This window comes from Mus pahari, chromosome 5 (assembly GCF_900095145.1).
Source record: "Mus pahari chromosome 5, PAHARI_EIJ_v1.1, whole genome shotgun sequence".
Lineage (NCBI taxonomy): Eukaryota > Metazoa > Chordata > Mammalia > Rodentia > Muridae > Mus > Mus pahari.
This window is the reverse complement of record NC_034594.1, coordinates 63,149,566-63,162,450: the sequence shown is the minus strand read 5'-3', so window position 1 is coordinate 63,162,450 and position 12,885 is coordinate 63,149,566. Positions and strand designations below refer to the sequence as shown.

At 44.5% G+C, this 12,885-nt stretch overlaps 1 protein-coding gene across 1 annotated transcript in view; it reads left to right on the top strand.

The window, feature by feature from the left end:
* Positions 1–12,885, top strand: part of LOC110322565 (nuclear body protein SP140-like protein) — a 62,532-nt gene that overhangs the window by 48,308 nt on the left and 1,339 nt on the right. The window contains exons 4-7 of the mRNA XM_021199263.1: positions 5,240–5,396; positions 6,814–6,979; positions 8,935–9,015; positions 12,536–12,640. Of these exons, the coding sequence (XP_021054922.1) occupies positions 5,241–5,396; positions 6,814–6,979; positions 8,935–9,015; positions 12,536–12,640 (508 nt within the window). The 5' untranslated portion in view covers position 5,240. The remainder of the gene's footprint in view (positions 1–5,239; positions 5,397–6,813; positions 6,980–8,934; positions 9,016–12,535; positions 12,641–12,885) is intronic.

Genomic DNA, 12,885 nt, shown 5'->3' with positions numbered 1-12,885 from the left:
TGTTTCCCTAATTTCTTTCTCATCCTCTTTATCCTTTCTGTAGATAAAGGCCATTGATTTGTTTGGATTAATTTTATATCCAGCTACTGCACTGAAGCTGTTTATCAGGTTTAGGAGTTCTCTGGTGGAATTTTTAGGGTCACTTATGTATATCATCATATCATCTGCAAATAATGATGTTTTGACTTCTTGAATATGCATCTTACCAGACCATAATACTGTAAGAATTTTACAGCTGTACCTGGCCCTTGCACCCTGTGCAGACAGATCTCCCAGCCTGGTTCCCTTAGATGCAGCCAGATGTTTCTCTAATGTCTTCCCCAATCTGTAAAACATTCAGAGGCTTCTGTCATGTCATCTATTTAACAAAGGCTTTCACAGAGGATGAGCAGGATAAGACAACATCCTGAGCCATTACCCTATATCCCTGGTGAAGCACCCTCAAAGTCTGCTGTCATCTGTACTCAGCAAGTCTCGGGTGATCCCAGAGAGTCTCAGTTAAGAAGATGCTAAAGTCAAACATATGCAAGGTCTAATGCAGCATGGAAAGGTTCCATCTATTTATATCAATTGCTTCCTCCAGAGATCAAGGTTGGGTACCAAGCATGGATAGGAGATGCTAGCTTAATTAGCTCTCTGTAATCCGCAGACATTTTCTCTGACTCACGATGTTTCCATATCTTGCAGCTCTCCCGTGGAGCCTCCCTACATTTCTCCATTCTGATGAGCCTGACCTAATCTGCTCAGACTTACTGAGGGCCAAAGAGCAATGTGGTCTTACTCTCCCCTGTTGCACCTGCTGGCTCCCTGGGTCAGACAGGCCCTGGGCTGGCACTGTGGATGCTGTCTGTCTCCCCATTCACCATACCTGGATGTTGGGGGTGTTCCTGACTGAGCAAACAATTTGCTGGGATTAGTCACAAAATCCCAAAGTACCCCGCTTTCTTTTATTATTATTATTATTATTATTATTATTATTATTATTATTATTATTATTATTATATTTTCTTCATTTACATTTCAAATGCTATCCTGAATGTCCCCTATAAGTACCCAGCTTTCTTTTCACTCTCTTAACTGTGTCTGATGTGTGTGTGTGTGTGTGTGTGTGTGTGTGTGTGTGTGTGTACAGCTCCATTCATGTGCATGTAAAAGGTCAATATCAGGTGTTCTTCCTCATTCATTCTCCACCTTTTTTTTTTGTTTTGTTTTGGACTGTGTTTTATTGCATCTGGAACTTGCTGATTTGGCTAGACTGGTGGGCCAGCAAGTCCCAGAAATTCCTCTGTCTCTGCCTCTCTAGTGCTGGGATTACAGGTACACCTTCCCCCTCCCCTCCCTCTGTCTCTGTCTCTGTCTCTGTCTCTGTCTCTGTCTTCTCTCTCTCTCTCTCTCTCTCTCTCTCTCTCTCTCTCTCTCTCTCTCTCTCTTACTTTCTTTCTACAATTGGTTCTCTCTGTGTAACTGCCCTAGCTTTGTAGACCAGGCTGACCTCAAACTCACAGAGATCCACCTGCCTTCACTTCCCAAATGCTGGGACTAAAAGTGTGTGCCACCATGCCAGGCTGTGTTTTTTCTTTTTTAATGCCAGTGCTAATTGGTTCTTTTATTAGTGTTGTAACTTTAAAATCCATTGAAAATTTGGTCATCATTTAAAAATACACAAAAATCTTTTGGAGAGATTTATTTATTTTTACTCTGTGTGAGTGAGCCTTTTGCCTGCCTGTGTGCACATACCGTATGTGTCAGATCCCTTAGAACGAGAGTTCTGGATGGTTGCAAGCCATCGTGTGGGTCCTGGGAACTGAATGCAGGCAGGTTCTCTGCCAGTGCTCTTGACCTCTGGGTCATCTATTCCTGTGTGTGGGGTTTGGATTCAGGTCTTCATGTTTGTATGGTAAGCATTTTACCAACTGAGCCACTTCCTCAGCCCCTCTTCCCTTTGAATGTTTTTAATTCATATACTTAAATCATACATAGTAGTGGGGTTCATGTGTTTCATTATTGTCCATCTCTCACTAATCCCTGCCCTCTTCCCACCTAGCTCCCTTCTAGTCTCCTGTCTTTTTGTGACCCAATCGGTTTCGTTAGGGTTGTGTACAGGAGCACATGCGCCTCATCTGTGGCTGTACCAGTGAAGAAGTTGTCTCCCAAGTTCAAATACTAACAAAGCATCAATCCTCAGGGTGGGTGGGCCATGAGTTCTCCCGCTTCCTTGACAGGATGTTGAGGGTCCTGATCTTGTGATGCTCTTGTGTAAGCAGTCATAGCTGGCTTCTACTATCCAACCGGTGGGCTCAGCTTGCCCTGCTGGTCAGTATTTTGCACATGGGGTACACTGGTGACTACTAATGACAATTCTCCCCCAACAACTGTCAAAGTAACTCCCCGAACTGTGAAGAATAGCCACAGGGAGGAAGCTTCCGGACCAGGTCCAGCTTGGGTTCTCTATGACCTGTGACCAGGCTCTTGGTGTCTTTAATGATAGGATCTTACCATCTAGTCCTCGTGGACAATCGACAGGATTGGAGATTGCCTGCATTGTTTTGAAGGTTGCAGAGGCCACTCTGATCCATAAGTTTTTGGTACCGAGATTTTTGCTTACTGACCTATAGCTTCTGGAAGTGTCTCTATTCACCCAAGCAATGGTTTCCTTAGTGTTCTTCCATACACAGTTTTAGTTGACCCCCACCTCTACCCTTCTTCTCTCTCCATCTCCCTGCTCCATCTCTCCACTTAAGCTTTTCCGCCCCCAGGACCCTTCCAGTTTGAACTCACATTGTTTTGCTACACACACAGACACTCAACACACTGTAACCTTTCCTTTTCCTTTTCTTCTGATTTCCACTCTTTCCTTAACACACAGTCACTCCCACATAAATGCATCCGTTAGAAACTAGGATCTACTTTGTCTTAGGGTTTTCTTGCTCTGGAAAGACACCATAACCATGGCAACTGTTATAAAGGTAAACATTCAATTGGGCCCGGCTTACAGTTTCAGAGGTTTAGTCCATCATCGTCATGGAGGGAAGCATGGCAGCACGTGGGGAGACATGGTGCTGGAGAGGAAGCTGAGAGTTCTACATCTTAATCTTCAGGCCACAGAATGTGTTCCACACTGGTCATACCTTGAGCATAGGAGACCTCAAAGGCGGCCCCCATAATGACACACTTCCTCCAACAAGACCACACCTACTCCAACCAGGCCACACCTCCTAATAGTGCTCCTCCCTATGGCCAAGCACTCATAAGTCTATGGAGTCTATTCCTATTCAAACCCCACAGCATCTAGGTGAGAACATGCAGGGTTTGTCTTTCCAAGCCTGAGTTACCTCACTTAACATGATATTTTCCATTTTTATCCACTTTCCCTCAGAGCTCACAGTTCTAGTTTTATAGCTGAGTAAAATTACACTGTATGCATCTATTATATTCCATAATCCATTTAAAAGTTTTAAAAGTCTTAAAAAACAAATCAAAACAGGGTCTTTGTCATCCATGCTGGCCTTGAACTCATGGCTCCTCTGCCTCAGCCTCTAAGTACAAGAACCATGTGTGTGGGGCTAGAGAGATGGCTCAGCGGTTAAGAGCACTGACTGCTCTTCAGAAGGTCCTGAGTTCAAATCCCAGCAACCACATGGTGGCTTGCAACCATCCTTAGTGAGATGTGACTCCCTCTTCTGGAGTGTCTGAAGACAGCTACAGTGTACTTACATAAAATAAATAAATAAATCTTTAAAAAAAAAAAAAAGAACCAGGTGTGTGTACCACTGTGTCTGGCTTGTGATTTTCATTTAGTATTTTCACATGCTTTTTGATAGATTTATCCTTATTGGTGATGGCTTATGATACCAGATACTTTGATGAAATTACTAATTAAGTCTATTAGTTTGCTTACAAATTATTTTAGCTTTTCTAAGTATATAGTCCCCTGAAAACAATGGTAGTTATAGTTATTTATTTTTCTTTCATCATGTATCTCCTCCTCTTCCTCTTCCTCCTCCTCCTCTTCCTCCCCAAAGCCCACCTCCGTCTCCTCTTTCATTTCCTCTTTAGTCTTCTTCGTCCTCTTCTTTTGAGACAGGATTTCTCCATGTAGCCCTGACTGTCCTGGATCTTGACCTGTAGACCGCCTGGCCTTAAACTCAGAGATCTGCCTACCTTTGCCTCACAAATGTTGGGATTGAAGGTGTGCACACCACAACTAGTGGCTAGTTCTTTCTTTTAAGGCTTATTTAAATTTTTCTCTTTCTTACCTATTGTATTGGCTAGGCTTTCCAAACCACATTGAATGGAAATGGTGATAGTGTGTGCCTGTGTCTTGTACTCAGCTTGAGTGGGAAAATATTTAATATCCAAGTTTAATGCTTGTCACAGGATTTAGTTTGTAGGCATGTCTACATATTCGATTAAATCAATCCATTTACTTTCGATCATTTTAGTTTTCTTAGGGTTAAAATAATGAACAAATGTTTAATTTTATCAACTATCTTTTCTTGGCCTTCTGAAGTTAACTTTTTTTTTTATACCATTACTTCTGTCAGTGTGATGATATAGTCCTTGACTCTTTCTTTTTGAGTGGTTTTTAAATTTTTATTTTATATGCATTGAAGTTTTGCCTGATGTTTGCCTGGATGTCTGTGTGAGGGTGTCAAATCGTGAAGCTGGAGTTGGAGACAGTTGTGACCTGCCATGTGGGTGCTGGGTTCTCTGGAAGAGCAGACAGTACTCATAACCACGGAGCCATCTCCAACCCCCTAGTCCTTGAATGTTAAATGTTAAATATGTCTTTCATTCCTGGAAAAGGTCCTCCTTAGTCATGAGTTATGCCTGTGAATGTTTCTGTATTAGAATCACTGTTTTGTTTTGTATTTCCAGTCTGCATCTGCAAAAGATACTAACATGTTACATCTTATTTTATTTTATTTTTTTACATCTTTTTAAATTTGAGTGTCAAGATTTTTCTGTCCTTCTATAGCAAGTTGGGAAGTCTTTCTTCCTTTTCCCCTTCTTCTTCTTCTTCTCCTCCTCCTCCTCCCCCCTCCTCCTCCTCTTCCTCCTCCTCCTCCTCCCCCTTCCTCCTCCTCCTTCTCTCCTTTGTTTACCGGCAGAGTTTATTTGAGTTTAGTAGTTTGTGTGAAGTCATTTGGGCTGGGTTTCTTTTGTGGGAGAGGCTGGGGAATGTGCCACAGAATCCCTATGCTTATTTTCTCACTATGTTCTCTCCTCTCCACCTTAGCATGTTTGGAGTGATCCAGAAAGAGGAATGTTTTAATGAGGTATTTTTAAATTACTTCAAGGAAAATAAAATAGAAATTGCTCATGCAATTACCAAGCTGTTTCCTTTCCTAGAAAGCCTAAGGGACCGCTCCTTCATCACAGACAAACTCTATGCTGTAAGTGACATGTGTCCATCACCTCATCACAACTGAGTCTGTTAACTGGTACTTGCTATCTTGGATGCTATGGTTCTCTAGGTCGCTAAAAAGCCTGGTATACCTTCCATGGGAACACCCTTTAGTTGTTGTTAACTATTCTTAACTTATTTATTTATTTACTTATTTAAGATTTATTTATTTTATGTATGTGAGCACACTGTAGCTGTACAGATGGTTGTGAGCCTTCAGGTGGTTGTTGGAAATTGAATTTTTAAGACCTCTGCTCGCTCTGGTCAACCTGCTCACTCCAGTTGGCCCCACTCTCTCAGTCCCGGCTTGCTCTGGCCCAAAGATTTAATTATTTATTATTATATATAACTACACTGTAGCTGTCTTCAGATGCACCAGAAGAGGGCATCTGATCTCATTACGGATGGTTGTGAACCACCATGTGGTTGCTGGGATTTGAACTCAGGACCTTCGGAAGAGCACTGACTGCTCTTACCCACTGAGCTATCTCTCCAGCCCTGTTGTTAACTATTCTATCATGTAGAAAGTAACATGCCACTTTTGCTTCTAAATGAAGGCACTGTGGCTGAATCGCAACAAGGCTGGGATGTAAAGTGACTGAGTAGCACTTGTTGTGTTCTAATCCCCTCCTTACCACCACCACTCCCCACTCCCACACGATGTACCTACAAAAAAAAAAAAAATGAAAGAAAGGAGAAATTGCTCAGTTCCACTGATGGATACTGATTAGCAACTTACAATAAAGCAAGGTTAAAATAACGAAAGAAAGAGAATAATAGATACAGGGGTCTATTGTAAACATATTGAAAATAAATTCTGAGTTCCTTACTCTATTCAATATAATGTAAAAAAAAAAAAAGGCTTGTCAATCAATGATTTATAGCAAAACAAAGACAGGAATTGGTGGGGAAAAGTAGATTGATTTATAATTCTGGAAAGAATACCCCCAGGTTTTCGAGAAAGGAACTTCAATCTTTCCTCAATCTGCCAATAGCAAAGTTACAATCTGTTTATTAAAAAGATGAGAGCCAGGCGTGGCAGCGCACGCCTTTAATCCCAGCACTCGGGAGGCAGAGGCAGGCAGATTTCTGAGTTCGAGGCCAGCCTGGTCTACAAAGTGAGTTCCAGGACAGCCAGNAAAAACCAAAAAAAAAAAAAAAAAGATGAAATTTAGGCCAGGAAATATGGAAATATTCATATGGAAGTTTAGCTGGTTCTCAAGTTATGAGAACCCAGAGATAAGTCTTTCACCTGAACCAGTCTCTGCTCTGGCTGCAAGGCTCCCAGCGTGGGATTTCCCAGAGAAACTAGAATCCACAGGCCCCCAGACAGTATTTCATTATAATGTCTACCTGTGTCTGATGAAACTATGCTTTGACACTCTCTCTGTTGAACTTTTTAAAAGGATTCTTACGAAGCCTGTAGGAACTCGGTTCCCGTAGCAAAAGTGGTGTACAATGTTCTCAGTCACCTGGAGAAGTGGGACTCATCGTTTCTATGGGCTCTGTTTAACAGAGTGAACCTGAAGGAATATCCTGCGTTAAGAGAGATTCATAAAAGCCTGGAAACTGGTAATCTCTTCTCTCACCACCCTTTTGCAGTGAAATTCTATCTTAATTTTTTGTTTATTATTTGATAAACTCATACAAGTATACAATGTATGAGTTCCAAACTGACCTTGACATCATCAAATCCCCTCCAACCCTCCCTTACACTTCCATGTTCTTCACTGTCATTTTTGTCTCCGTCTTCTTCCTCCTTCTCCTTTTTATAACCTACAGAACATTTAGTGCTGCTCAGGTGTACATAGGTGTGGGACAGCCACTGAAGTGCTAACAACCTACCAGCAGCCACGCCCCCTACCCCTACTCTCTCTACCAGAAACCAAATGCTGCCAATAGTAACTCAGCTAAGGGTGGAGCCTCGTGAGTCCCTCCCCCCCCCCCCAGCAGTGCTGACAAGCTGATTGGCTCGCTCTTATGCAGATCTTGTAGGGCAATCGCAGCTGCTCTGTGTTTGTGAACTTGGCAGTCATATGATATCCAGAAGACAGCGCTTCATAGCGGTCACTCCCATCCTCCAGCTCTTAAATTCTTTCTGCCCCCTCTTTAGTGTTCCCCGAGAAATATAACTCTGTTTTCATTCATTTAATCTGTATAGCCAAATTGCTCACGGTGTGCCATCGCCTGAACCGGGCGTTGTAGACATAACAGCCAATACTGTCTCACCTTGTGGGCGGTCTCTCCAGTTCTTTTCATGAAATCTTGGTGTTTCTTTCACTCCCAATTTAGCTCCCGAAGCCCCCTTTTTTCTGCTTGTGCCTGAACTGCCCTGAGGCTATCAGTGTCTTGCTCTTTCCTGCTCATCCTTCTTCTCCCAAGGAATCTCAAGCTCCCCTCTTTGCTGACCTCATCTCTGATGCTCTTGACCTTTAACAACTACCACCACCACCACCACCACCACCACCACCACCACCACCACCACCACCACCTTTGTGGGTCTATGACCTTATTCACGCTACTCCAGAGGGGACCCCTGTTTCTTCCCTGAGGTCTATAGAGCCTATGGGACATGCCTTCCCTTGAACTGACATAAGATTTCATTACACTTAATTGAGCAACTAATTATTTTTTTTTCCTGGATCTGAGGAATGAACCTAGGACCCTGGACTTGTTAGGCAAGCTCTCTACCACTGAGCTAAGTTCCCACCCCCCAATTAATTACTTTTTAAGATGTTTCCACGGTGTTATCATGCTTATAACCCAAGAAAGGAGCTGGAGAGTCGACTTAGCAGCTAAGAGCATCTGCTATTCTTGCAGAGAACCTGAGCTTGATTCCCAGCACCTACATTGTTCAAAACCACCTGTAATTTCAGCTCCTGGGTCAACACCCTCTCCTGGCCTCCACAGACACCTACACTCACGCCCACATAAAGCACATACTATCATACATAGTCTTTAATAAAAACAAAAGAAAACCCCAAGCCCCCCAAACCTCAAGTTTATTGTCTATAGCAGTGGTTCTCAACCTCCCTAGTGCTGTAACCCTTTAATACAGTTCTTCATGTTATGGTGAGCCTCCAACCATAAAACTATTTTGTTGCTACTTTATTACTGTAATTTTGCTACTGTTGTGAATAAGAACATCAGTAATATAAGTATCCATGTTTTCCCACGGTCTTAGGGGACCCCTGTGAAAGGGCTTTTCAACTCCAAAGGGGTTGTGACCCATGGGTTGAGAACTATCAGTTTATAGGACACCTCCCCACTCACCCACCCCAGCCAGGGATTTTGTTTTGCTTTCTCCTCTTGTCTGCCCTGTAGGAAGGGACAAACTCTTCCAGCCATAAAAGCCATTGCTATGCAGAGTGACCCAAGGGTTTGCTTCCCACTAGACTATGAAAACTCACAGATGCTCCCTCCGTGCGATTGTTCCGACTGGACTCCCACCCCACGGTCCAGGGCATGCGGTGGTGATGCACTCCTCGCCGACCCGCAGGGACTAAGGCTTTTCTCCCTCTGCTCAGAGCTACAGGACCGATCCTCTCCCCAGAAACGTAAGCAGGAAGAGAAGAAGCTTGCCACTGTGCACCCAAGTTATGAGCAAGGTACTTAGAACTCAGGTAAAAGAAGCTTGGACACCAGAGCTCCGGGGTTGGGGGTGGGGTGGGGTGGGGTGGGGGATGGGTAGTGCTGTGCAGAGAACTCTGAAGGGGTAGGAGAAGTAGATGGGTGATGGTTTTTTTTAAAAAATGACCTATTTATTTTATTTCATGTGTATGAGTGTTTTTACTTGCATGTCTGTGCACTGTATGCCTGCCCGCTACGCACAGAGGTCAGAAGAAGGGGTCAGAGCCCCTGCAACTGGAGTTCTGGACACTTGGGAGCTATCATGCTGGTACCCAGAGCTGAACCTGGGACCTCTGCAAAAGCCTCGAGTGCTTTAAACCACTGAGCCACTGATCCAACTTCAGTGTGGCATGGTGTCAAGTTACAAATGATCTGTTGGGGCTGGGACACATTCTGCTCAGTCACAGTGAGCTTAGACTGGGTCTCTGAGTGTGGGTTCCAAGTGAAGGAGAAGAGACAATCGGTGATAGCAAAGGTGGTTGGTAAATCCGGATTGGGGGTTATCGTTCAAGAGTAGAAATAGAGGCTGGAGCATAGCAGTCAAGGAGACAGTGAGCAGTGAGCTGCGAAGTTCCCCTGGAGAGACAGGAGAGATAGAAGCTGAGTGACCCTCAAATCTGGTGAAGCCCAAATGCACCAAGGCCTCCTTGTGAGAGAAGCCGGGTTGCTTATAGATGGACTCCTGATGGAAGCTGAGGAAAATGAGCTGAAAGAGGAAGATATGAATGAGCAGGGCTTACTGGGTGCCCTCTGGGGTCCTCAAATGACCATATTTCCTCCTGAGGTGCAGCTCATCATAGCTTCCAACACCCAAGCTCAGAATAGCCACATTGTCCCAGCCATGACTCCTGGGACCCCTTTCTTTTTTTCTGTCTCTTAAATTTCCAGTAAACCTAATACCTTCCAGCTCTAGGAGAGGGTAGACCAGACCCCTTTAGCCTCTTGCTTGCTCTGTTGCCTGCTGCTCTCATCCTGTCTGTATGTAAGGGCCAAAGGGGACCTAAGAGTGTCTTGGGTGAGACTGCATAGAGGCTGAGGATAGAGCACAGATAGATGAACCATCACGTGGTGAGCTACAGAGGTGAGCTCAGCCTCGCCCTACTTTCCCAGCTCGGCAGATTGGTATGGAGATTGTCATTATATTGAGTGGTTAAAGTCACCACTGTGGCATGGGAATGTGTGTGACCCTCAAACTTACAAGTAAGAAAGATCACAGTGAAAGATATCTAGGAGGAAGAAGGGACGGAGGGGACTCAATGAGTGAGATAGAACAGGAAGAGTCCCACCTTGCCCCGGAGTGTGTGTGTGTGTGTGTGTGTGTGTGTTTCCTGATTACCTCTGTTTCTTGAACACAGGATGTGTTTATGTATGGTGCTGAAACCACCTGGGTGGGTAAGCAGAGTTCCTAACACCCAGACCTTTGGCTGACAGCTCCACCCTGCAGTGAGCCCGAACAAGCATGTTACCCTAGTCTGCAAGCAGGACTCAGGGCCAGCCATTGCCATCACTGGCCTCTGAGCCTGGCAAGGCAGTCATCCTGGCAGCTACATCTGCTCCAGCCTCTGTGGCTGCTGGGGCAACCCTTATTGCCATAACATCTGTAAGGTCTCCTTCATTCAAGAGGCTGCCTCTTCAGCCGCTGCTACTCGGGATGCCCAGCTTCAGCCCGTCTTGAGTGGCCAGCTGCTGTAGCCACTTAAGCGACCGCCATCACAACCTCCCAGCTTGGCAACTTAATTCATTGCCAAGGCAACCTCTGCAAACAGCTGCTGGGATGCTTCAGGGGCAGGAGGACAGGTGGCCAGCCTCCCTGCTGACCCGAGGTAGATTTTCCTATAGCCTCATGGGGTGGTGAGCGCAGACTGCCATCTCAGTTTAGGCAACTCAAGTGTAGTGCACCAAACTACGCTCAGCCTCTTCATCACAAATCTTCCCCGATTTAACCTCTGTTCATCCTTCTTTGCCAAAGATCCTTCTTTGCTAATGTGGGTACATGTCCAGGTCTACAAGCAGTAAGCCCAGGAGCTCTTTTGAGTCCTTTTTCCTCTGCCTCCAGGCCCTGCCTGTTAGCCCACTCAGGAAGGTGATCTGGCATGACTGTATCATAAGATCTGTCACATAATAGCAATAACTCTTTACACTGAACATTGAACATGCGTGTTGGTACAGTGATATTGCTGGTGTGTTTATGTGGGAAACTTCAAGGCCAGCAAGATGGTGCAGTAGAAAAAGGGACTTACTTGCCATTAAGCCCGATGACCTGAGTTCATTTTCTGGAACCTGTACACTGAAAATTGAGAACTGACTCCTGAAAGTTGTCTGACTTTTACAAGTGCACCACGGTGTGTTCTCTCTCTCTCTCTCTCTCTCTCTCTCTCTCTCTCTCTCTCTCTCTCTCTCTCTCTCTCTCTCTCTCTGCGCGCACACACACACACACACACACACACACCCTACAGAATTAACAAGATTTTGAAAATAAAAGCAATTGTAGGAATTACATTTATGCAGATAGTTTGTCTCTCAGTATCCTCAGGGAATTAAATCCTCTTCATGGATATCCAGACCCACAGATGTTCAAATCTTTAATGTAACCTATACACATCCTCTTGTTTAAGTCATTTCTAGCTTGCTCACAATACATAAGCAACTATTCACTGCCTTTTCCCACCATTTAGGAGATAATGGCAAGAAAAACATGTATTCCTGCTCAGTGCAGATGTAAACTATTCGTCCCAAGTGTGCTTGATCCACAGCTGGTTGAGTTTTTGGATAGAGAACCTGAGGATAGAACAGTTTAAAGCATTACATTGAGAACTTCAGGTCTTTTTCATTTGTTTGTTGTTTTGAGACGGGTTCTCTGTGTAGCCCTGGCTGTCCAGGAACTCGCTCTGTAGACCAGGCTGGCCTTGAACTCAGAAATCATCCTGCCTCTGCCTCCTGAGTGCTGGGATTAGGCCACTGCTGCCTGGTAGGAGAACTTCAGGTCTTAATAGAGTTAAAAAATTAAGTTAATTATGTTAAAGAATGCAAACTTAAACTGAGATAATTTAATTATCGGTTGGTAAATGATAGTTAAAGGGGAGGGGAAAAGAGAAAACAGAAAAGATGGAGTGGAGGGAGTAATAAACTTGGGAGCTGAGGAAAGGAAGGTGTGTTGTAGGGCAAGCTAGAAAGTTAAGTGGGAAAGGATCGTCTGCTCATTCAGTTGTCCCTTCCTTCCCGCCTTCTCTTCCCACTCTCTTTCTTTCCATCTTTGAGACTGAGTCTTATTATATGTAGACTTGTTGGCCTTGAACTCATGATTGACCCCTCCTGTCTCAACCTTCCAAGTGTTGGGATCACAGGTGTGAGCCATCACACCTGGCTAAGGTGGCAAAACTTTATCACTATGCTTGTTCTCTGCAGTCAAGTGTCAGGGAAGAAAGAACGGAACACCGTCCGTTGTTTTTCCAAGGGAATGGACAAGAACTCTTCAAGTAACATTCTCTTCTTTTTCAGGGACAAACCTATGCACACATAAAAACTGGGCACAGCCCTGTTCTGTGAAACAAGAGAACCTACAGGAGCCAGAGACACGGCAGAACCAAGTGGATGAGATCATTGGTAAGGATAACTTAGGATGCCCGTGGTGATAGGTGACCCTTATAAGTTAGAGTGGAGGTGACTGGCTGAGCCTATGCTTAGAGTCCAGCTCTGCGGCTCTGGCAGGAGCCATGGGCCCTGTCACTGCTTTGACTGGGAAAGCAGGTAAGCAATGGGAGAGCTTTAAGACATCTGGGAGGGAATGGTCGCCAGGAGATATATCAGACAAGGAAGCCAAGGATGTGTGTGTGTGTGTGTGTGTGTGT